Source organism: Vidua chalybeata, chromosome 1 (genome assembly GCF_026979565.1).
Source record: "Vidua chalybeata isolate OUT-0048 chromosome 1, bVidCha1 merged haplotype, whole genome shotgun sequence".
NCBI classification, from domain to species: domain Eukaryota; kingdom Metazoa; phylum Chordata; class Aves; order Passeriformes; family Viduidae; genus Vidua; species Vidua chalybeata.
The window spans coordinates 30,222,412-30,248,316 of NC_071530.1; the positions used below are offsets into that span (position 1 = coordinate 30,222,412).

Here is a 25,905-nt window from a genome sequence, read left to right on the forward strand (position 1 = left end):
ATAAAATACTCAATCATCACATGTTTTAAGCAAGACACTTGCTTAGGTACCTTTTAGATTGTTGTTGTTTACATCAATGTACTTGTGCTTTAGTATTTCATCTGTGGTATGTGGTACCAGTAGCTGAAAGTGCTTTAAACCTGTTTAAAGTTTTATACACAAACACATATGAGATTTATACATATAATGTCTTTATGAGAAATGCGCTTTGTATGCCTGTAAATAGTGATTGAAAGAAAACCGTGTGATTAAATAGCTTACAGTAGCATTTTATTTGAAGTTTTTAAATAAAACCAGCTCCGCTGTGTTACTTCAAATAAATTATTCCTTAAATGCAAGGTTGTCATATTTGTGTATAGTCCAAAAATGGAGACAAGCATTTCTTTAGAATGGTAAGCAAATTAATATTAAAAAACACAAAGATGTTATTTTTAGAAACATTCTTACTGGCAATTAAAATAAAAAATAAAGCTTGACCAAACTTAAGCCTGTTTTGTCACACTGGTAATTAACTTATGTGGGTTTTTTTCAGCCCTATTATTACAGAACATCTGTTTTTAGTTAAGGTGGTGCCCCATTTTGCTGCGCCCCTTTTTCAGATAACCCAAAACCAGTCTCTTGGCTTTAGTTATCACCCTTTGTCTTCTGAGATGTGGAAAGCTGCTAAGCCATGGCAAGTAAACCATTTGCCAACTGAATGTTCACTTTTTACTTGCCTAAGTTTTCTGCCTCCACCTTTTTAGCTTTTCTTTTTTTCTGGAATTCTGGCGAAGGTAAGGAGAGAAAATTGAGAATAATATTAAAGATAATCTGGGTCGCGATTTCTTTATTAATTCCTGTGGACTCAGTCCATGGGTGATACATGCCACCTTGATCTGTCTAGCTTTTGTCCCTGGATACTTTTAGCCAAGACTGCCACTTATCCTGCATATAGCATTATTTTGTGGGCTGCTGAAAATGCACTCATTTTTTTCATAGATTAATCATAACACTTTGTTTGGATTATATTCAGATTTAAAAAAAAAATCCAAATCTCTGTACTTAGTACTGAAATGTACTTAGCAGTTTATTTCACTGGCAAGTGCTTTAACAAGAGGAGAAAGAACTGGAAATGAATTGCAATCATAGCATGCACAGACGAGTCTGTGACTGACAACTTGTGTGAGACCTGGCTTGTGGCAGTGCAGATCCTCGGATTTGCTGGCTGAAAGGTGTTGTTTTCCTGCCATTATCACCTGCCCTGCCACCCTGTTCTCTCGACTACCAATCAGCAAGGTATGAAGTGCATAGATGACTGCTATGACTATGATATTTTTAGAACAGGCCTTGAGCCCAAGTTTGTTCCAACATTTTGAATGGTCAGAAGCTTAAGGTCATTGAAAATAGTCCGTCTTCTCTGCTCATGGCATTGGGATTCCAGCATTAGCAAGTTACTTTTCACTTATTACTTCATTTTTGGACTGCCTTTTCCCAGAAGCAATTAGGGTTGAAGTTATTACAAGAGCTTTCCCCTCCCAGATTCTTTGCAAGACATAAATGTATCTTATTGAAGTTGATTAGAATGGGAATATTGTCTGAACATGGATTCAGTGTATTATCTTCCTGCTTCCCCATGCTTTTAATGCAAATTATCCATTCTGACCTGTGCAATTTTTAGCCATTGCACCGTGGTTTGAGGCTCAGAAGAATCTGGCAGCTTTTTTGTGAACAGTTCTCATTCTAGGAAACTAGGGCTTGGGACCAGCCTTGTCCCTTTGTCCTTGAGAGCTCAAGCACCCACATCTTTCTCCTTTAAGCCAGAAATGGGGCAGATGAGGGACATGTGGAAGCAGCAGCTGCAGCTGCCCACATCTGCCTGCTGAGGTGTGACTTTGCTGGGCATTTGCTGTGGCTTCCCTCTCCATTTGTTCCATCCCTTCTGTGGGATCAATGCCTAGCAAACTGAACTTTGCAAGATTTGGCTAAATCAGCTTCAAGGATGGATAAAAACCTTCTTAGGGGTGGTTTGGCCTTAGGATTACCAGTTGGATGCCTGTATTCACAAAAGACAAGTTTGTGACATATTTTGGCAGTGCCATAGTACATACTGTAGATAGTACATACTGCCTTTACATAGTGTAAAGGCATTTTCAATTGTAGTAAGTAGCTGTATTAAGATTTTCAAGGGATTTTCAAAGTGGCTTGCTTAGCTAAAGGGAGAGGTTATATTTACTTGGAATGTGTTGCAATTTCCATTTCAGAGTTATGAAACTTTGCTTTCAATTGTATTTTGATTTTTTCCCTCTCTTTTGCAATCTGTAAATTTGCTACAGAAAATTAAGATCATATTGCTCCTCAGAAGGAATGCTGGTTCTACTGAAGTCAGGCAAAATATTTACAGTTTACCCAATGAAGTCACATTTTCATCCTTTTAACATTGCCCCAAATTCACTAGCAGTGTAAAATCAGCTCCCAAGGTGGTGAATATTGATTACATTTTGGGTTGCAGATCTATTCCTTATCAAAGTTCAATAGGATGAAGAAAATTAGATGAAAACTGGATCTGGGTTCACTGAAACATTTTGAAAAAAACCCAGAAGAGGGTTGTTGCCATCCTGACCCAGCTAACCGTGAGGATTTTGTGCGGTTTCATAACAACATTATTGACCAGTATGAGATATGACCTTTTCAGAGCGCAGCAGTGGTCGATTTGTTACTGCTCTCAGGGGCATGTTTGTGCATCCAGCACTGTTTCTCCATGTGCTTGAATGCTCCCCTGTGAGGGGTGGAGATGCTGGCAGAGGAAGGAGATCCATGCAGGCAGCACAGTGGGAGAAACTGGTATGTGCCCACAGCCAAGCACATGGTCTGGCATCTCAGGTCCATTCTTTGGCCCACACATTAAAGGAGGCCTTTTTTAGTGCTGTGTGTAAAATGTCTTTTCTTGCCCAAGCTTCCAGTGGCTTGTAGTGACAGTTCTCTGACTTGCTTTTAACTTTTTTTAAGTTTAAGAAAACATATTTTTTTTTCTAAATTTAAAAGAGTAATTGTTCCAATCTACATTGGTATCTATCTACTATAAATCTGCTATAAATCTACTATAGCTTTATAATCTGCTTGTAATATACTATGTAAAGCCACCTCATCACTTCATGAATCCAAGCCTGTATTTAGAAAAACCCTATTTTTGAAATCTAATTATTTGATGTAAAAGGGCAGCTTTGAATAGCAAAATGAAACAAATATTTTGTGGGTTCTTTTTTTTCCCCAAAGGCTTTTTTCCCAAGTTATTTACAGTGCACTCCATTGTTCTACTCTTGTAAAAACTTTTCCAGTATCATAAGAAAGTAAACATAGTTTGGATAAAAATTAAAAAAAAAAAAGACAAAACAAAAATTAAGCCTCTACTTTTCAGGAGAGGATGAGTTCAAATAATACAATTACTTCTGATGCAGGAATAATTAGTTTAGATTGGTATATATTACTATAGAATGTATTATTCCATCAATTCCATCAATGAAGCAATACTTAGTAGTTCTTACTAGCATTGAAGGTCTTTGAAGTGAGAACTGGCTGGTGGACTTTGATGTACTTACATTAAGGATTGGACTCAGTGATCTTAGAGATCTTTTTCAAGTATAACAATTCTGTAATTCTACCTCCATGATCTGACTTTTCTAGAGTCATGAGATAAAACCTGTCTTGGAGTTCTACAACAAAACCTGCCTTAAGTTTGACATACAGAACTGTTAAAGTTTAGTTTCAGAGACATGGTCAATACTGATGCAAAGCTCATTTGGAAGTTGCTGCAGTGTTTGAAGTATGCTTAAAATGTATGTCTGTCCACCTCTGGCTTGAATTTTTTGAATCAATGGATTTTTCTCAAGGCCTTATTTCTTAAAAGAAAGACCATTTTACAACCCCTCTGAACTTGCCCTCTGTATTGTAGACAATGACAAATCTCACCCCCAGGCTTCATCAGTAAATTTAGTATCAGAGGTCTTTAGGTTTCCAGTTTTCAAACGTTTTCCAAACCCATTTTATGCATATGGAATGTCTAGCCATCCTCATCTTTTTCAAGTATTTATACTGGGAGAAGTTACAGTACCCCAAGATATTCTGTGATATGTATATCATCTCACTGCTGTTATTCAGCATAAATATGCTATATTTCCAAGGATTTTATTAGCCTTTTTGGTCCTGGTGTAATCCTAGGAGCTTGTGTTTGGTTGGCTGGCTTCTGCTATGATTCCAAATCCTTTGCATGGCCATTGCTTTCCACAGTTCAATTCTCCAGGCAGCATGCATGGCCTACATTTCTTGTCTTAAATTAAAAAAAAAAAAAAAAAATCAGTCAAAACCTGGGCATATATTCCAAGCCAGAGATGGTGTTCCTATTGCTTTTCCAACCATAAGGATTTAGTAGTCTATTGTCCAGGAAGAGTGACCAGGTGATCTGACCTGCCAGACTACCCATGATTACCCATGCAGTGCAAAACCCTGCATGGAGGTTCAGATTATCTGCTCATTAGATGTGCAACAAGCTTGAAACACCTGGAGGATGCTGAACATATTGGCAGCTGTCCCAGGTGATGTGCTCCAGGGATCCTTTGTGCATGTGCACCCAGGTGTGCCTGGTGGAGCCAGGAGCAGCAGGCACAGCTCTAGTATCTCTCTAAGGAAAGTGGGCATAGCCATGAAGAACCAGGAAATCTCATATTGCTCATATCTCCTCTAAACTCATTAATGGCATAAAAGTGCTTTGTTGATCTGAGGCATTTATTTGTCATTTATCTGATGTTGCTTTGGCTTGTGTTGTTTATGTGCAATTTACCTCAGTCTTACCACAAAATATGGAGATTTTAGTTCCAACCTGATAAACAACTTTGTCAACAGAATAAATGAATTTTGTATGTTTTCCCTAATCTAAATATTTACTACATAGCTCTATATTAGTGTTAGAGTCTTTTATTACTTGAGCTTTGTGATTCAAGAAAGTTGAATTTATGAAGCCCTAAAGCATATGCTTAACTTAAGCCTTGAGTTTATAATCCACTATGTGCTGTTGAGGTGTTGTCCTGAATCTAAGACTTAATTTCTAGTAGATTTATTTGTGTGAACAAAAAATTGTATTTTAAGAGGAGAAAGAAGTGATGTCATCAACTAGTTACAAAACCCCTGAGCTAATTTGCATGAGAAAGATGCAAGACTCTTTGTATTCTTATACAAAATATGATAAGAGAGCCATACATTTATCTTACATAGCACTTCTTATCCTCAGAACTTTGTAAAGTTTTACTCTCCCATTGTTTGTCACAAAATCCCCTAAAGCTACAGATATGCCTTTCTTTGTCCCAGAAAATTCCTTTGAAGCTTGAATTGAGCTAAAACACTAGAATTGCAGTTTTCTCCTCACTTAAAAAATGTCCATCACATGGTTTCCCAGCCCTGCAAAGAAAAGCACCACGTATTCCTGCACAGGCAATGCCAAGTCTTGTTACACAGAGAATTGGTTGGAAACGTTTCTGTACTTTGTATTTCTAACCAAAGCACATGGATTAACCAATCCATTTTAACTCCTCCAGGGACTTGGAATATGGTCCCTTAGTTCCAAGAGGGAGCAGGACCAGACCATTACAGCATCTCCCCTGATTTCTTGTTGCTCCCAAACCATCTGCCTCTCTGTGGTAATAGTCTTTTGCTGTTCATTAACATGGTTAATCCTCTAGTGTAAGCTGTAGTAATTTATGCTGGATGTTTGAGTTTCACGTGGTACTAATGGTATCTAATGAGCTGTGGCTTCAGAAACATCTGTTCTATACAATAGTTAATTTTTTTCTTCCTTTTTTTCTTTTTTTTTTTTTTTTTTAATCCCAGTGATTGGATACACAAAAATAGTTAGGAAGTCTTTAGGCTGCAAAGATTAGAACTCAAACCTCCAGTACTGAAATAGGCCAAGTTTATTTCTACTCATGCTACCTTAGTTTAGCTCCCACTTATTTATGAATTGTTTGACATTGATGCATGTTATTACTTCCTGCCTTTTCACTTGCCAAATGAAAAAGGGGCTGAAAGAAGGTTGAATGGGACACCTGTAAGACTGCAATGTCCTCATTTAAGCATATGACTATAATCTAGAGAACATCTCTTTTTTTAATGTGTTCAATATTTATGTGATACAATTGAGCAATATGATAAAATCTATGCAAGTATTCATTTACAAGTAAGAAACTGCAAAAGTTGAAACTAAATTGTTAATATTAATGAAGACAATGCTCCAGAATAGCATGTGAGAAATGGGATATGCTAAAAACAATCAGGAATATACTGTTTGTACTTTGAAAGGAAAATAAAAATTAAAAAAAAAAGGAAAAAAGACAAAAGTATTACTTAATTATAACGTTGCAGAGTTAATAATGCAGTAGAAATCCTAGCTCTTTCTCATTTGAGGGCTTCATTTCTTAGTCTTAATGTTGCCGTAATGTGGCTCCCAGATTTAATTTCCTTATATTTATTTGTTTTTAACAACTCAGAGGGAAAATAAGAGAAACACATTGTGAAAATGCTATAATGAGATCACAGTGCTACTAACATGTCTTACATTTTCTGTAAAGTGGCTGATTACATTTAGAGTCACCTCAGCAGCACTAAATCATTTCAGCAGTTTACCCTCACCACCAGCGTCATTAAACTTCTCCAAGTTTAGGAAATGCATTTGAAAAAACAGAAAAAATCCCCTCATGTTCCTGTATGAAAATGTCACCTTATAACATCCATAGCTTTAAAAATAAAAACCAGATTTTCTTCAGGCATGAACCCTTTATCTTAACCCTGTGGGATTCTTAAGGAGCTCTTTAAATTCATGTGATTGTGCAGTTAAAGTCTGGGCTGACTCAGCAAAGTGTTTAACTGTGTGCTTAAATTCTATTGCAATCAATAGAATTTGAGCATGTGCTTAAATGTTATGTTGAAAAGAAATAGATTTACACATGTGTTTTAAACCTAAGCATGTACCAAAGTAGTTTTATACTATGTCAAAGCAAGTAGGAAGAATTTAGGTTGTAAAAACCCTACCTTTGTGGTGACTGATTTCATAAGTAAAATATTTTTATATAGTTTTTATGTATCATCTAAAATGTAAAGCACAATGCCATAGTTATTATGGTCTGTGAATTAGTGAACATAAGACAGTTTATGTCAGTTTATGTCTATTGATTTAAAATATGGATGTCAGAATTAAGAACACTTGCAGTTAAATATCAAAATGTACATTTTCTGCTCTTGAATATAGTTTGCTTTTAGTTAGTTACTGAAGTATTTTAAGTAATTTAGAGCTGTGAACACTATCTTTTAAAATGCAGCTGCATATATAAGAAGTTATAGACACATATGGGTACCTAATACCAGATCCCACACTCCTCAGTTTTCCATGTTCTGACCTGTTTTTAACTTATTCCTCCTGTGTTTCCCTGTAATATGAAACTTGATTATTTTGAGGTGCTGAATCACCAAACAGCGTCATGTTCTGTTTGGCTGAAGGGCATAAAGCAATTCCACTTTTTCTATTTACTTCTGTCTATAAAAAGCTTTTTCTGCATTAGAGGAGATTTCTGTTTCTACCAGTATGCCTCTTGCACTGTGTTAAACTACCCTGTACTGTGGAAAGGCCACATATTTCCCACAAAACACTGGGGTATTTTTATTTTCCAGAGAAAATGTCTATGATGCTAAATTGCCAGCAATTAATGATGCAATGGTATGTGGTGTGCTCACCTGCAATCTTGCACTCCAGCACCCTACCCGTCACTACGTTGCAGCTGCCACTGCCCCTGCCGCTGTTCATGCCCCTTTGCAGAGCTGGGTGCAATGCCATCTGCAGGGCTTCACTGCTTCCTCGGTAGGGAAGAGAGATGCCAAGGAGAGCAGGGTAGCAAGAAGTGATAGGTACTAACTTGAGGATTCTGCAGGGAAAACCCTGGCTGCTGCCAGCTGCTGGGGTCTCTCCCTGTCTAGGGGGCAGGTTCTAAGTCTCAGCAGGACCAGGTGATTTGGCACGTGGAAGACTAAAAGGTTTGGGATGATGGGAAGGCTTGAGCCACAGACTTCCTAGGTGCCATCAAGTAGCCAAACATCACAGGAGTGTCACAGTACTTTGTTATTGGGAATCTTTTCTTCGGTAACACAATCATGAGAAGTATATTAATAAATACGCTGCCCTTAGCTATGATCTGTCATGTAAGCATACAGAAGATTCTTCACCAAAAGGCAGAAGTGAGCCCCAGATACTGGGCAAATTCTTGTGTCTTCAGGAGCAAAATATTATGTTGATAGTTGAGAATTCTGTGGATTTCTGGAAAGTTCCAATACAGCTTCCGTGTTGGCTTCTTGATTATGGTGAGGAATCACATCCCAGGGGCTACTGTTGCTCCCTGTAGAGCAGGATCATGAGAGCAGACTTATAACTTTGGTAGGAGAGTAGTCAAGCTGCTGTACAATATAGATAGCAACAGGCTTTGGTCACCTGTATAAAGAGTGCTGTAAGGCAGGGTAGGACTCCGAGAAGTAAAGTACTGTCTGTAACATCGAAATGAAAGTTATCTGTGTGTTGGTATATTAATGATCAAATGAGATGCAACTTTTGAAATACCAGTATGAAAAATAGGCTTCACATGTGTGAAACTTGTCAAACCACAGAAGAGCATGGTGCTGTTGTCTGATACGCTGTCAAAAGCTGCTCTTCTGAAACCACATCATCTTGGAGAACTGAAAAAGATGCTGTGTAAATTGCCTAATGCTTCTAAAAATAAATGTGAACTATTGAGCCTCTCTCCAAATTTTAGCAAGCCAACCAAACAGTGCATAGTTGGTAAGCATGTCTAACATGCTGTGCCACAACCGGTGACTTACTATAAGAATTATATGAAGCATGCTAAATACGGAAAGGCTGCTTATAGCTGCACGCACAAAACCCGGTCCGCACTGACATGTGCCCCCGCCTCCTGCTCCCCCCGGCCCGATTAGCTGCAGAAATCGCCTCTCTCCGGCGGCGGCTGCGGGTCCTGCCGGGAGCTGGCGGCCGCCTGGCTCCCTCCCCTGCCAAAGCCAACTGTGGCGTAGCCAGAGAAACGGGCAGCAAAAATAGAACAGCAGGATGGCTGCGCGTGGGCGAGGCAGAAACCACATCGCCAGCAAAACCTCCCAGCGTTATTTTAGGACCGATACGGGCAGAGGCCGTGGCGTTTCGCTCTCTTTATACTAAACACTCCCCAGGGGAGGGTGAGGAGGGAGAGGGGCGCAAGTCCGGGGCGAGGACCGTCCCTGTCCCACTCCTGCCTTGCCTGCCTCCTCCCTGGCGTATCCCCACTGACACGGGCTGGGCAGGGGGAAGGGGTTAATTGAGCCCGAGGCCGGGCGGCGCACAGAGGACGGGCGGCAGTTTGAAAGACGGAGACTGGACAGCTGTGTTTGCTGTGGTATTTTTAAACGCATTAATGCAGGCTCCAATCACCCGGCCATGCTTGACCTATTTTTGGCTCAGGCCGGCCATTGTTCTATTTCTGCCGCCGCTGGGCCACGAGGGTGTCAATTCAAATGCAAATGAGTTATCGCTGCTGCTCCCGCCAACTTCGCCCAGCCGCCTGGCAGAGGGGCAGCCGGCCGGGAGCGGAGAGGGGCGCGGGCACGGCAACGCGGGGCTAGGCTGGGGTCACCTCGGTTAAATCTTCCGCGGCTCCCGGTCCCTGGAAAGGTGGCTTATTCGGTTTGATGGTTTGTTAGAGGCAGTTTCCACCCCCACCCCCCCCCGCCCTGCCAGGAAGCCCAAAGCGCAGAGATATTTCTTCATTTCTTCTTCCACCTGCCGCTGGCTGCCCGAACGCAACTGCTCAAACTCGGTAGCGCTCAGCCCCCCGCACGCTCACGGCTCCCTTCCTGCGGGCGGGGGCTGCCGACGGTGGATTTGGGCTTTTCCTTCTCCTCATAGATACTTGTGCAAATGCTTAAACACTGCTAATTACCGAAGCATATTATCTTACAACCCTCGCTGGAGGAGGTAGGACCGCAGAGGGTCGTGCCCGACGCCTATGTGCAAGTGCAGTGATGAATCTCTTGTGTAGCTGAAGTGCAGACCAGTTGGAATATGCTGCAGACAATTTACGAGAGTGAATCGTGTTTTTCCTCAGATGGGGTTTCTGGACGTGAACAGCTCTTGGCTCAGCAAAGAATGCACAGTATGATCAGCTCAGGTAAGAGACAACTCCGCGCCTTAGACTTGAGTGGCTGACTGGGAACATACAGCCTAGCATGACAAAAAAAAACACCCTTCCTTTTAAGAAGTGACTTTATTTTTTGTGGGCTTTATCTAAGTTTTTGTTATATAATTATGGTAGTATTTTAGATTGCAGCTGCAGCTTTTGCGAGGAGTTTGTCTCCTTTGGTCTGCTGCTTTCTAGACGCAGCAAAATACTCACAGCTGAAGTCGAGTTTGGGTTTCCTTGTTTGTTTTGTTGCGTGATTGCAAAATAGGGCTCATGGTACAGGCTTGTTCACAGGAAGAGGCTTCCTCAGACAGACCTTGTCAGGAGGCTGCATTTAGAGCCCCTCAAAAGCAATTCTAGTCATACGTCTATTGTAAACAGGATTTGCTCTTTCTGTGAGTTTTCTTTTCTCTAATTTGCATATGAAGGGGATTTATACCCAATATCTTTCTCTTTTCATTACAGTGCTACTGCAAAATGTCTTTAAACTGCATGGTTTATTTTGTTCCTATAAAAACATTTGTGAACCTGGCAATGCTAGTTACATGTAACAACTCACTGAGATGTAAATTGGATGTGTTGTTTCATGAAGGTATTTCAAAGCTGCTCAGAAAGAACACTGCATATTTTCTCATGTATTTCCAGCTACCCCTGTGTTTTCTAGTTTCTTTCCTAGCTGTGTTTGAGACCTGCTACTGAGGATAAATTAACGTGGAAGAATAGTTGCCATTCAATTTAGATGGGATAAAAATGTCAACATTTCAGGTAGTCGACTCTTGCCTATTCTCTCTTAAAGTTAATTCCAGTACATTTTTCATTGGGATGAAACTCTTGTGTATTAAGGCACAGTGTTTTCCAGTTTATATCTATTTAAACCTAGGTTTCTTGCTTTGTTTTTCAGAAAGTGTTAGTTTTGTAGGAGATTCATATGTGGAATGCAGAATGAATTGATTACATGTATTTTAGTCTTAGTTTGTGCCTTTTTTTCTTTTTTTCTTTTTTTTTTCCCAAAATTTGAATGACCTCAATTTTTAAAGATAATTATGTGTGTAGACCATACCTCTCTTCACATTTTGCCTATTTCAGTACACCTGTTGAGCCTATGTGTGTTTTTTTTTTTTTTAAACTGTTTATTTTCCTGTTTTGTAGAAAAGGAGCTAAAAGTTTTACTTCTGCTTATTTCTTACATACAATATTAGGTTGTTGATCACCAATTTCAGCTCCTTTGTCAGTGATACAAAGCAGGTGAAGGCACATTTATAATTGTGAACAGCAAAGCTCTAGCAAAGACTGTGGGTAAGAGCAAAAGTTTTCCTGGAAGTGTTACAGTTCTTCTGCAAAGCTATCTACAATGTCAGCCTCTTGTTCAAGAATTGCTGCTTTGCTTTATTGCATTTCTTTAGTTTTCTTGAACAGCTCAACAGGTGTCCAGTGCTTTTAAATTGGTTACAGATAAGGCTGATTGCATCTTCTTCCTCCTGTTTGGCTTTTTGTTGTTGTTGGGTATTTTTTAGTACTAAGTCAAGTTGAAATTAATGGTTCACAAGTGAAAATTTGGGGGATTTATCTCACTATGCTACCCTCTAACTACAAACTAATATAATAGGAAGTTTTTTTCATTTGAAACTCAAGAAAAGAGGTGATTGTCTGTCATTTTATAGCTTGTCTACATTAGAAAAATGAATATCATGTAACTGTTGATTTGTACCTGATAATACATTCGGTAAGTCCATACAATATACACAATTTCCCCTGTAGTGTCAAGTAGAGTAGAGAGGGGGTTTAGACTAAAAACAACCCCTACAAAAGCTTATTGAATAACATTATCCAGATAAAAGATATTTAAGTGCATATGTATTTATATATATATGTATATATAAAAATATATATACATATATATTTTGTGGAACATAAAATATTCCTCTGTGTTTCAGTTGGTCTTTAAAATATTCAACTAGGCTACAAGTAGTTGACATTATACATAGTCTGCAGTTTCAGTTCATGTCATATGAAACCTCAAAGCCTGGTGCTGCTCTTGCTTACCTTCATCTCCCACAAGTTCAGCTTCTTGCGGGATCAGTTCTGGTAACTTTTCATTGTTTCCATTTATGATGCATATAGGGAAGAAAGAAATAGCTAGGGTATGACAGTGTGCACCAGCATTTCGAGAAGCCAGAAACAGTCATTTGAATTTTCCTTTTCACAACGCTCTTACTTTAGTAATCTTCGCTTAAATGTGTGTGACTTACATTCAGGTTACAAAGTTGCGTGTAGTTAAGAAAATAGCAGATCCCTAAATGTTTGTGCTTTGCACCCTTGATGCGCTTGCTCCAAAGACTTCAGTGATAACTTAAAACAGCCAGCAACAGTCAGATTTTTAGGTTTCCTGGTATCCAGACACAATGCACATATATTATGCAAGTGACTTTAAACTGGGCTGGAGAGATCCCCAAAGAGGACAGGTTCACTGGTCAATGGATTGGATTTGCAAAGCAAAATGTCTAAGAAATTTCTGACAAGAGCAGGCATAGGAAATACTTCTGTCATGAGAATCAGTTCTCCTGGTGTTCCCCCAATTACTGCCTTGCCTGTCTGTCTCCCATCCTTGCTTGTAAGTCATACTATGAATGAGATGATCTGGATAGGTACCAATCAAAAGTCTAATTATGAATGGAGCAATCTAGATCGGCGCTGACTCAAGAAGCTGTGTAATTTGCAGACACCTACACCTTACTGCAGAGAGCAGTTTCAGCTGTCTTGAGAAGACTGAACTAAATTCTCCCATATGGTACTGTTGCTCTAAAATGCAGCAGCAAGTGCTATGCATCTTTATTTAAGAAAATGATGTTGATATATTCTTATTTGATCCCATAGTTATTTTAACTTAAAATTTGCAAAATAAATCTGGGGTCTAAAGCCTCTTATTTAGCTATAATTACTATTTATTTATTCTGTCCCTTTTACTTTACACAAAAAAAGCTCAATTTCCATGTGTCTGCAGTGCCACAGTGGATCCTAACGTTCAGCTGGCCTCTGATCTTTCCCCAGTACGGGTAACAAACTATAAGTCCTTGAAAAAAAGCATTTGGTGCAGCACAGTCCATGGGAAAAACACTCATTAAAATGTGGTTAATAAATAACCAATGCAGGACTACATTTCTCAAATAGATGGTAGTTGTGTGAAGGAGAAGGAAGGACCTACCCAGTCCTGGTATCTGTAGATGTGGGACTTTAGGAGTTCAAGGAGATAGTGAGCTTAAAGCTTGGCTTCTCAATGAGTTGACAGGTGACCTGAGCAAGTTACACAATCCTCCTTATGTCAGCTAATCCTTCTGTGAAATACAGTAAACGATACCTATCAGGATCAGGAATCAATAGAGCAAAACTCTTCTAAAGGGAACGTAACAGTTCAGAATGATTAATTTGATTGGCTTCACCTACCCACAGGCTTGTAAAATACCTTCAGTTTCAGAGGTGTCGCAAGTGGATGTAGGGAATGTTTATTCTCTGCACCAGTCAGGAAATGTAAACTGTGTCACTTGAATATAAATGACAGAATTACTGCTGCACGTGCTGTACGTGGGTTGACAGGAGCTCATGAGCAATCTTCCCTCAGTAAACCCCAGTGTGCACAGTTTGTCCTGTATGTTGTCTCTGTCATGTGTCTGCATGACCTTGTATACATGTGTTTTGCTTTACACATGGATTTATATTGCCTTCAGGGAAAGTTCTTTGGTATTTGCTCTCACAATTTTTTCTTCTTTTTTTTTACTGAACAAAACCTTCACCTGCTCACCTTTTCCTGTGGAGAACCTGCAGAAAGCAAGTTCATATAAGTTTTGCCTCTGATACACATGAAAAACTTGACATATTTGCATATCTCAGTCAGGTAACGTAAACTTCTTGCAGATACCAAATGTTTCATTTGTGGTATCTCAGGCAGTAACACTTCGGAGAGAGCAGAAAGAATGAGAATAGGTGTGCTGGGCTTTGTGGTTCTCTTCAGAGTAATGAAAAAAACGAATGTGTAAATTCAGTATAGGGGAGTTTTGGATAACTAGCAGAGTGGCTTTTTCAATGCCTTTTGTAAAGGTGAGGTACAAGATAATCTGGTTCTTCAAAGTAGTAGCAGAAGAATTTTAATTAATTTTAGGGAAATGTAAGGCCTTAGCCATATGCAGTTAATACAATGAGAAGAAACAAGCAATATCGACATGCATGTCTTATGTAGTTACAATCTCACTGATTTTGATTAGAGGTTCTGCCCTGCAATGTATGCTGGACAAAACTTTGGTTGTGAATTCAGTTGAACAAAAACATGATAAAATGGAAGGAAACAGCTTTTTCTGTTTTATATTCTGAGGTGACATTGAATACAGACCAGTGTTGCCAATTTTATGTGTCTAATGCTGTAACAACTAATGCTATTTTTTTTTTTTTAATTCCAGTCACACCTTCTGATGCTATGTGGTTACCTGATAGTCTTGCTTTGTATTAGGAGGTATATTTATAGGTTGTGAGAAAAGCCTGAAATTCAAAGTACAAGACTGACAAGAATAGCAAGTTAGAAAAGTAAATAAAAGACTATGCAAAACATTACTTCAAAACTTCTTTCAGTGCTTTTCAGAGACCATTAAATACTGCATTTAGTACAGATGTTCTCTAGTACTGGTGCTAGGACACTAGCTCCCCTCTCTTCAGTGTATTGAACTAAATCTCTTTATTGGAAAACAGCTTTTTACTTCAGTCGTTTATTGCTTTAGCTGTTTGGCTTTATAACATGTATTGGTTTGCACTGCACTCAAACACACAGCTCCAGCCAGTCTTCCCTTCTATAAAACTATGTGCAGAGTACATTTCGTTCATTAAGGTTGCGCTCAATATGTGGAACGCTTGTAATACTTCTGCTGCCAGACCCATGTTTCTGTGCTGACTGCCCAGCCCCTCTCTTCTGCACTGTCTTTGCAGAGAAACCAAAGGCTGGGAGAAAGCAGAATAGATAGATAGCCTGCAAAATATGCACATTCATTTCAGGTTTTGGTGGAGATGATGGGGGAGATTTCAGATGTTGTTGCATTTTAACCTTTCCCAACTACTGCTGGGGGGTAGAGTTTTACATGTTGGGTACAATACAAAATACCATAGAGAAACCAGTCAGCAGATATTATTGTTAAACACATAAAAATCTAAAATGCCCTGTTCTGTGGATCTCTTTAACAGGCTGACTCCTCTGGGTCAGTTATTCTTAGCCTAGTTATTTTCATCTTATGGCATTACAGGTCTAAGATTAGCCTGTTAGGCGTTATCATGCCATCTGAGTTACCTCCTAATATAACTGTACACCGGAATGATTATTTATAGACAGAGCATTCTGTCATTTTTGCTTTATTTCTGGTAGTTTAAATAAAGAAGAGCAACATTCAAGAAAAACCACAGATTCCTTCCTGCTGCCAAAACAACATGATAACTGCCTGCTGAGGGGCAGGGATATTGTTTAAAATGTGTGCTTGCAGCAGATGCAAACATCTTACCTCTCCTACAACAAGATACCTCAGGGTACCACTGCTTCTGTCTGTTCTGGAGGTGGGAGAGGGGTGCCAGATTGATGCACCAAATTACAGAGCTGAGATGGGTTTGTGGCTGCTGATGAGAACAAGGATAACCAGGTGCTATTTTTAGAGGTCGGCTCTGTCAAGCTCCATGTTCAGTGTGAATATGTCACATATGCACAAAGCTCCTCCAAAATGGACCCATCTAGTTTTGTTACATAAAAGTGATGTCTGCTGTACAAGTAGCCTTCTATGTGATTTTCACAAGACATAACAGCAAGCCTCAGCAAATTGACAATATTTATTAAAGTGTTCTTCATGATTGGTACGCAAACATTTCTTCTCAGTAGAAAAACTTTAAAATTGAAGCAGAGTTGTTGTTCAAGAACACAGTAAGGCTCATTCTCTCCTAAGGAAATTCACTAGGATCTTTGTGTGTTTATGTGTATAACTAGGAGGAAGCTTTTAGCTTTTAGTGGCAGTTTAGTAAAGAGCAGCAAAAATAGGAAAGTAGCAGATCTTCAGCTGGGTGTCAGTGCAGCCTCTGCCTGCAGTTGTTGCTCAGGAAGCAGGCAGCTGACAAAAAAGAGAAATATTAATGGATTATAATTATCTAATGAATTCCATCTTTTTTAGCTTTCTGCTCTAAATAAATGGCATGTTCTAGTCTTCGTGCAGATTTTGTGTGTAATCAGGGGGCACCTGATTTGTTCTACTTGAAAATGTTACTGGTTTGCAAAATGGGTGGCAGCCTCTGCATGGTTGAACCAGTGCTGGTTTAACTCCCATTATATAATAAGCAGCTCGGGTTTTTTTGTCAGCCTGGCAGTTCTCTGCATGACTGTAAAGGTACTTTGGCATTTAGTATAATCTGAGCATAGCCAACACATCTGTTTTATTTGTTCGATGTCTCATGGTTGTAAACTCCTTCCAGCTTGTGGAGTATACAAACATGATGAACTCCAAGAATTCAAGCCTTTTGCAGATAAATGTGGTAGAAATGCAGGTTGCTTTATTTTGATGATAATATGTTCTTTCTAGTGATAAGATTAAATATCATCAAAGGGAGACAAGAAAAGTAACAGAATGAATTTTTTGAAAATGCCAAATATATAAATCATGTTTTTACAATCAAAGACTATTGTTCCTCTTTCATGATCCCTGTGGTTGAAGGTATGCATGCCACAGGGAGGAACCACAGTTATTCAATTTCAGTGAAGTCTGGAATGGAATAATGAGCAGGCTTAATGTTAATTTAATAATTTCCCCCAATTGTTCTGTTCTTAATCCAAGTTTCCTTTTTCTTTCTTGGTGCCCAAGGCCACCTCCTTGTTGGTGTTGTGCAGTAACAATATGAGAGACAGCAGGGAAAGCAGACTGTTAGTTCTTAATCTTACATAGAGACTCTTTTTGGAGTTTTGTACTCATTTAGTAAAATGTTAGTGTTGGCCTTTTTATTTACCTGTTCATAACTCCATTTTTCTCAGAGACAGTAAGTTCTTACTTCTCTACATCTACTTGCTTGATCTCTAGATAAATATCTTGGTTGAAAATGTGTATTTTTCCTAAGCCTTGTGAAGTCTTTTTTTTACAGACACAAAAATGTAAAACTCCTGGTCTCTTCAAATTTTTTATATTCTAATTTGAATTTGACCTTGAAGTTTTGGAGTGCTTAAAAGAATATATGTATTGTAATATCACAAAGAATCATGAAGTAAAATAATTAGATTTTTTGAGACTTTATGCTAATATAAATAGTGATGGAATTAGTATGAGGCACAGAATGGTGTTAGAAATAGCAAAAGGAAAATCATCAGTATTCATATTTTTACTGTCTTTATATTAGCATGTATTTATTTCATGTAGGCTCATAATGTTAAAGGACTATATAGAAATTTCTAGGATGCTTCAGAAGGCTCATCCTAAAAATACTTGCACAGCAGCTGCTGAAATCTAGTGGGACCTAAATTCAAGAGAGCATTTTACCTTGGTCTAGTAGCTCTCCAGCCTGTGTCATGCATATGCTCAAAACTGCTCCAGGCTCCAAATGCTTGTTCCCATGCACACATCTGAAAGTTTGCATCCTTTTATTTGCTGTCACTCTTTTTTCCTACAGGATCTATTTCAGAAGAGGAAGAAAGTTTTACTCTATCATTTGTATTAAGTATTGCCAGTAGTTATCACAGTAATAATTCCATAGGATATAGTAAGTTTTAGTTAGGTTTTCTCAAGGAGTATGAAAGAAAGACTGGCAGAAGAGAAAGACTTGAAGAAGTTACGAGAGAATTTTATAAATGGAGTAGTAGGGCAGAAATGAGCTATACAAGTGCTTCCTATGTTAAAATGCTGTTGTGAGGGAGGGTGGGAAAGGCTCTGAAGATGTAAGAGAACTATGTGGGAGGTGGAAACCAGGGGATTTTGAAGCATAGTTCTAACTGTCCATGAACACAGGAAAAATATAGTTGAAAACAGTTAAGAAAGAAATCAACTGAGATGAGAGAAGTTTCTGTCCAAGAAATCTAATGCCATCATGAAGAATACATGGGAAAGTATGAATATTTTAGAATCAACAACCCAGGTTGTTTTTAAAAGCAACCAAGGGCTGTGTTACTCTCGTAATGACACATAAGCTAGTATTCAGGGATTTCTCTTGCCATTGTTGACACTCTTTTTCTGTTTTCTTGGTCTGAGGATGAGGTTTGTGAGAGGGAGCAGTATAGGACACAGATTTTGTTTATACAAGTACTGCAAATTCTTCTGCATCTCACCATCCTGAACTCCTTCCCTCCAAATGTAGCTCAGCTTTCCTGGAGAACCTACAGGACAATCTCAGTAGAGCTTTGCCATAAATTTCCATCCCGGTGTCAGCTGCACCATTCCTGTCTTGCCTTTTCTTCTTGACCTAGTAGGCAATTTTCTGAGCTCTGTGCTGATTTTCTGGTTCGTTTGTTTTTTTTTTTTTTCTTCTTGTGCCAGTGTATACAGGGTGATAATGAGGCATCTGGAGAACTTACTAAGAAGGGAAATTACAAATGCCAAAATCAAAAGGACATAGGCAAAGAAATAAAGCAGTGCTAATGTAGCCGAATTAAGTAATGGTGATGCTATGAGTGATTAAGGATACTAATACTGACGCAGCTATTTTCTTTAGAAAATATATGGTTAGGAATGGGAATATTTAGGAAAAAAATACCCTTGGGCTAAAAATTTTAAATCTGATCTAAGAAAGAATGCCTCTCTCTGGTTACTGGTCATGCATATCTACTTGTCACTGGTATGCATTTACAACGAGATATATATACATAGCCTTATCACCAGTCTTACTCTGCCTCTCCTCCCTGAGAACACTCTGGTGAATGAGGGCCTGAGGCAAAGTGGTTTTCCTTCTGCAGGCCTAGTAGCCCACCAGAGGCAGATGCACATTCCATAAACCTCCTCATCTGTCTGCCCTTCTTCATCTGCACATACCCAAAAGTGTGCAGCAGCAAGTGTTTGTTCCCAAGAAACTCATTCTTAAGGACCTGTCTTTGTTGTTTCTTCTAGGGAATACTATTGCAGTTCTGTTCTGGTAGTAATTAGGAGATCTAGGTGCATGGCTGGTTTTAAAACATTAGTTGCCAAATAGTCTTTAGTGTTGTTCTGCACACTCAGAAAGACATGAGTGAGTGTAGAAAAACAGACTATTCCTTTCTTCTGGGCCCTCATTCTTCTGCTGGACAGTCACATCACTTGTACCAACACAGGTATTCATGTGTACATTGGGGCTGGTGGAATGAAAAGCTGATCTTGGTTAAAAACATGACCCTCAGGCCCCTGTGCCACTGCAGTGGGTGCTGCAGTGTGGGGAAGGAGGGCATCATCCTTGGGGTCAGGGGGGCCAGGAGTGGGGAAGGGAGGCACAACCATTCCTCTCAGCTTCAGCTATGGCATATGGTAGCCCCAAAATACGTTAAACTGCTGCCTGGGAAATCATCTGGAGATTTCACCTTGCTTCTCTCAGCATTTTGCCGGACAGAGCCTAAAATTTCACACTTAATTAGCACATTGTTAAACTCCAGTGAACTACATAGCACTTTATTATTAAGTATAATTTCTGCTAAATTTGTCTCTGTGAAGCTGTCAATAACTTACCTTTCATCATCCACAGGGCACATTTTATCTGTTAATGTCAAAGGAAAATACCCTAAAAATGTACATTGTTTTGCATTAAATGGAGTATGATATCTCTGTTTACCTTAGCAACCTGCACCAAAACTGAATGTACTGGAACCAGTAGCTGTCTTTCTCTTAAAGCTGTATCAGTACTAGTGCAATGTCTGTTCCGGAAAGACCTTCATGGCTCTTGCACTCAATTTCTGGTCCATTCTTTATTTGTGGAGAAAATGTTTTGCCAAATATTCTCCCACTGTAGTCCCTCCTATCCTTTATAACTATCCTTTAGTTTTGTAACCTAAGTGTGCTTTGGCATGTCCTTAGACTTCCTAGACAATCTGGAAATCAGTAGAATTCAAGTTATGGGAGGAAAAAAATTCCTTTGTCTGATGCTGTTTCCTGGTCACTACTTAGGTACTGTTATCAAATACTTCCCAATGTAAACCAAAACCATAAAATAACTAACTGTCATGTTGGCAAACACAGATTAAAAGGACCATATAATTTTCCCAGTTGTTGCTATAAATTTCTTACCGAGTGCAGTTTCAAGTTGAAGGCGCAGTTTGAGGCTGGTGGCTGGCACTAGCCTATACAGACATTTTTTTGGATCAGAACCCTACAGAACGACTGTGCTCTCCACAGTAACAGCCAAAGTAGAAGATGCCAGATCTGAAAGGAGAGAAATTTTTCACTGCTATTGCTTTGCTGTGAAAGTCTGTGCATCTGAACTGGTGACAGCCACAAACTGTGCCCCCAGTGGGGGGAACTAGAAGCATTAGTTAGTGACAATCACGTAGGAAATAGCATGTTGTGTCCAGCTCTCAGGAGGTGGTGTTTGACTAATTGTCCAGACCCTCAGTAGAGAGAAGAAAACCTATCTTTCTCCTTAGATAACTCAGTCAGATGCTTAAACTTCATGATTCTGAATGCAGTTATAAAGTCTACCTGAAAGACAGTAGTTACTTTCTGCAGGAGGAAGGCTGTATATATTAATCTTACATTTCTGCACTAAATCTACATTGTTTTTATGTAACCCTTACTTGCACTCCCCAGAAGGCCTGTAGTTATGCAAATAATTCTCATTTATAATATGGTTTTCCTCTTCCAGTATAGATGGATGGATGTTTAGATGGATATAAATAGTATGTGTTCCATGCAAAAAATGCATAGTAGTGCAAATGAAAATCAGGCTCTTTCTACTTATGGAATTCTTCCCAAGCTCTTAATCATCTTAAATCCAATTAGTGTTTTCCTGTTTCTGGCATGGCTCCCTTTGAGATGGGATAACAGAATTGGAATAATCCCAATGACAAAGCCTCATTGATGAATATGAAAACTTACTTTTATCCTGCTTTCAGCACTTTTCAGTTTTGGATCTTGCTGTACATTGACCACATGTTGTCACTGAGCTGTCTGCAATGACAGCCATCTGTTTTTAAGGTTATATTAAGGTTAATGAAGCACAGTAAGGTATATTCTGCTCATTCCTCTCAGTAGAAATTACTGTGCACATGCAAAAAATGAGTGAATTCTTGTATTTTGTTTCCATATCACAAAGCTTTATTAGGACCTCTGGCATTCCTCAGAGCCTTCCATGAAATATCCTGAAGAGATTTGTTTCATCTGTGGTTTTAACCCAATCAATCTTTTTTCCATTATTCTTCTTTCCAGACCGCTATTAAAATAGCAATTACTGTTGCCTCACTGCACTATCAACCTTTTCTGAAATTCAAAAAGAATATTTATTTCCCTTCTGTTTTTCATCTTTAAAACAGTTTCTGATCAGCTATAGAGTTCTTGTAACTTCACATAAAGTTACAGAACAGGACACAAATTCCAGTGAGACACCTTGTGAAGGTCGTTTTGAAAGTCCAGATAAGTCTGTGGACCAGATCCTTCACTGGTACCAAGTGTCACAGCCCCAGTAAAATCCCAGCCCTTTTTCAGTCACAGTCTTGTTAACCCTTTGAAAGAATTTTTTATGCTTTTGTATTTCAAAGTATGCATGCAATTAGAATTCAAAGCTCATAACTGCATCTTAAAAAATCAGTTTGCATCAAACTTGATTTGTTCCCTAAATGTCTATAAGATTAAAACAAACCAAGTTTAAACAAAAATTGGCTCAGTTGTGGCTGTTAATGGGGGATAGAGTTTCTTAAAGAACATATGAGGAAAGAATATCTCCCTTTTTTTCTTTTAAAATTACATATATGGCTCTCATTTGGCTAGAATAATTTTTGCTAAGAAAAACCTTAGAAATTTTACATTCAAAATAACTCATTTTAAAAGTATTTGGAGATTAAAGCAATTACAGTAGCTTGTGCATTTGAATCTTCACTCGTGTGTTCACAATTACAGCAGTATAAACAGATCATATTTAAAATGAACAATTTTTTGTTGTTGTTTCCACCACTCATTTACAATCCTGTCTGTAGCTGTGGTCCAAAGAGTTTAAAATGAAAAGAAAATATAAAGATTACAAATCTGATATAAATACTAGAGGATAAAACATATGAAAAGGGATTAAGGGAGCTATATTTATAGCCTATAACAGAGCTCAAGGGACGTGGGCACTGGCTATAAATAACTTCAAGGTAATAATATAAATGAAGGAAGGGAATTATTTGTTCTCAAAAGATGGTAAAGCATGGAATAGTAGCCTGAAGCAAAGAAAAGAATAGTTTAGATGTTAGAACTTTTTTGTCTCAGTAAGAGCTATGGAGAGCAGAGACATAAATAACTAAGGTAGGAGGCTGAAGCAGAAGCACCAACTGCAGTTATTTGGCTATAGATTAAAATTACTCCTAGAGGAGTTGTGTTACAAAATTCATAGGGCTAGACTTAGTGATGCATGTGTTTTTTTCTATTTTCTTACCTGTTACATTTTATAATGCCCACATTTCATGGTATGTGTTAATTTCTCATGAACATTCCTTCCAAGATTATTGAGCATCTTTAACCAGATTAAGGGTAAAAAATGTTATTATTCAGTTATAACCTAATTTATTAGTCGAATTTAAAGCAGGATTGTTTTCATCAAAATAGTGGAGTTTCCTGTTGTTATTTGTTCTGGACTAAAGGAAGAAGTCCTCTCTTCTCAACAGAGCCTAGATGAGATGGTGGCTGTTGAACACTGTAACCTCAAGTTGCTGGGTAGGCAAAACAGTGTGAATTGTACCTGATGGTGTCAAAACACAGGACATTTGCTGGGTACTGCTGTCTTCAGTAGCATGCAATGACTTATGTAGGCTGGATGCTGGCATGGTCCAAAGTGAGCTCTTGATACAGCCAGGACAAAATTAAGAGGGAGGAGACATAGCACAAACCCAGCATAAATTGGAGTGTTGTAACTATCCCATTGCCGACAGCTGTAGATTTCTCAAAACAATAGAGTTCTAGCCTAGGTCATCACTTGATGTGTTTTTCTTGGTTCCTCCTTTATTATAATGTGTCTGAGGGGCTTCTTAATGCTGGACATTTTATTTTTCGATTTAAAAATTTTGGATGAGATTGTTTCAGTGTAACCCAGGTAAAAGAAGTCACATCACACCTATCATCAAGAACAATGCAGGAGACTTGAAAGACTGCAGTTCTTTCAAGGTGGTGTTAAATATGCTTGAGAGTAGGTAAGTGAGAGAGAGCCGGAGAAATCAATTGAGTAAAGGAAACAAACTGCACAGGTATATTTGGACCTCTACAAATGACATATGACTTTCTTGGCCTAACTTACTGTGGCTTTTTCAGTGCTTAATAGGCTTTTGTATGTCATGAGAACAATACAAAAAACCAAAGCGTTGCATTGTTAAATTAATATGGCAGCTCTTTTTATCTCTGCTTGTCTAGCATGTAATCCACTGGGCAACAATAGTTTTGAGGGACTTACAGTTTTAGTTATTATGTGCAATATCCATACAAAACATTGTCTGAGTTAATATTGATCAAGTGATATAGACCTGTTTGGCATGCATAGCTTCAATAAGTGTCTGTATTTTTGCAAGAAGGGGAATATAATGTCTACTCAGTCCTGCCGAGGATTTCATACTCAATAGCCTTATACTCTTGCATCGTTAGCACTACTAGACATTCCCACTGCTGTTAAATCAGGCAGGGTCTCCTCTTGAATTACAGGCTTTTAGGCACACTTGAGCCTGGGGTTTTTAATTAATATTGGACTGGGTTTAGTGTATAATAGCTCAGAACATGTGCCTTAAATTTCTCAGGCATTTAGTCAATATTTAGCTCTTTTCCTCATCTTTCCTCTGTACCTCTTAGCTGTTAATTTTTGCAGCTTTGAAAAATCTGTCTTAATAAGGTAATTAATAATATTATTTCATGTGGATAATAGAGAAAAAAAAAATGAAGATCCTGTATCATAGAGGATAGCATTTGATTTTATACCTACCACCTCTTTTTGTCATCCCTTTTGTGCCACACTCCAGACCCATGCTCCCTCTTGGCTAGATGACAGCACTGGAAGAATAACTTCTCACCCAGAGGCCAGCCTTTGAAATCTGGCATGCCCCACGTGCAAGGTGGCTCTGGAGGTTAGGTGCTGTTAGGAAGACCTATGGTCTTCCTGGATTTGAGATATGGTTTTAAGAGAATGCTTGTTATAGCTCATGAATCAGTGGTAATCACCTGTCACCTCTGCAGTGCAGGCACCAGCTACCTTCAGAAGCAATTTGCCTTGTTTCACTCCGTGGCCTTTGGACTGTACATGCCAGTGTCTGAATATTGACAATTGCCTGTGTACCAATAATTTCACTTAGATGAAACAAATGTGCTTTGGGAAAGATCCAGCTTTTCTAAGCAATTAGATTTCTAGGAGACAGGAGATCTGGTTTAATTTATGAAAACTTCAGTATAGAGTTGTATGTTTGCAGTCTGTATAAAATATTGGATTTCTTAATTCTTCTTTCCTCACATGGCTTGTCATGATCTTTTCCTCTGTAACCTTTGAGCCTGTCTTTCTTCTTGGGGAGGTTGTAGCTCATGTGCCATAAAAGGTGTTTCTCATGGTTTTCTCTTCAAGATGACCCATATAGTTGACAGCAGAGCCACCTGATGTCTCTGCTTGGACTTCCTTGAATTGCATTGCTTTATTCTGTCAGAAAAACTCAATAGTGTTGGGACATGATGACAGCTACACAATGGTCCTTGTACAAACAAATGTTCTCCCAACATGAAGGAAATAAGGTGAAAGTGTTAATAATCTGTCTGACTTGGGATTCTTTGGCCTGAAGAATGTCTTATGTGTGTAGGATTTATGTTATTTATGAGGCCCCTATGCATTAAAAGAACTTTGAGGCCTGTTGAAAATTGGAGTGGACTAAATTAAATTAAGAAAATATTACACTTAATTTCCCAAGATTATTAAGATGGCACTTGCATGCTTACTTTGATTTTTCAGATGAAAGAATAAAGAAAGCAATCTGTAGCCCATCAGATTTTCAATAAGTGAAAATGGCACTATGATGAAAAGTCCAGTTATTTGTCATTTCAGTATTCAATGTTTGTTATGTTTTGAATGCACTGTCCATAAATATTTTAATATATTTTTTCTGCCAAGAGGCATCTGTCTTACACTGTAAAAATCCTTCTCACTTTATTTCATCTTCTTGACTGACAGTATCCTAGTTTCCTGCTGACTTTTTGAAAGTTAAATAAAATTAAGTCAACTTTTTTTTTTTTTAATTTTGATTTCTATTGTCATTTTCCCTTTGTTCTTTCTCCATTCATGCAAAGCTATGAATTTAATCACAAGACCTTTGGAAGGCTTGGATTCTGCCATAGCATGGTAAAACATGTTTTTTGAGGAGAGAAATCACCAAATGAGAAAAAAAAAAGAATAGAAAATAATTTATTATTTGGGACGAAATTATTGGGACGAAATTTTGTCTATGCTGATTGTGGCATTAATTCAAATTACTTGGATAATTTGTCAGAAAATGTGAACAGCTCTCAATTAT

At 38.5% G+C, this 25,905-nt stretch overlaps 1 protein-coding gene across 4 annotated transcripts in view; it reads left to right on the plus strand.

The window, feature by feature from the left end:
* The first annotated feature begins 9,981 nt into the window (after positions 1-9,981).
* The window catches only part of HDAC9 (histone deacetylase 9), a 269,880-nt gene continuing 253,956 nt past the window's right edge, over positions 9,982-25,905 (plus strand). For 2 of the 4 annotated variants that reach the window (XM_053944753.1, XM_053944761.1), the window contains exon 1: positions 10,158-10,223. In XM_053944753.1, coding sequence (XP_053800728.1) covers positions 10,202-10,223 — 22 coding nt within the window. In that variant the 5' untranslated portion in view covers positions 10,158-10,201. Of the gene's footprint in view, positions 10,031-10,117; positions 10,224-25,905 lie in introns of those variants that run through there. The other 2 variants (XM_053944734.1, XM_053944744.1) reach the window with 2 other exon arrangements.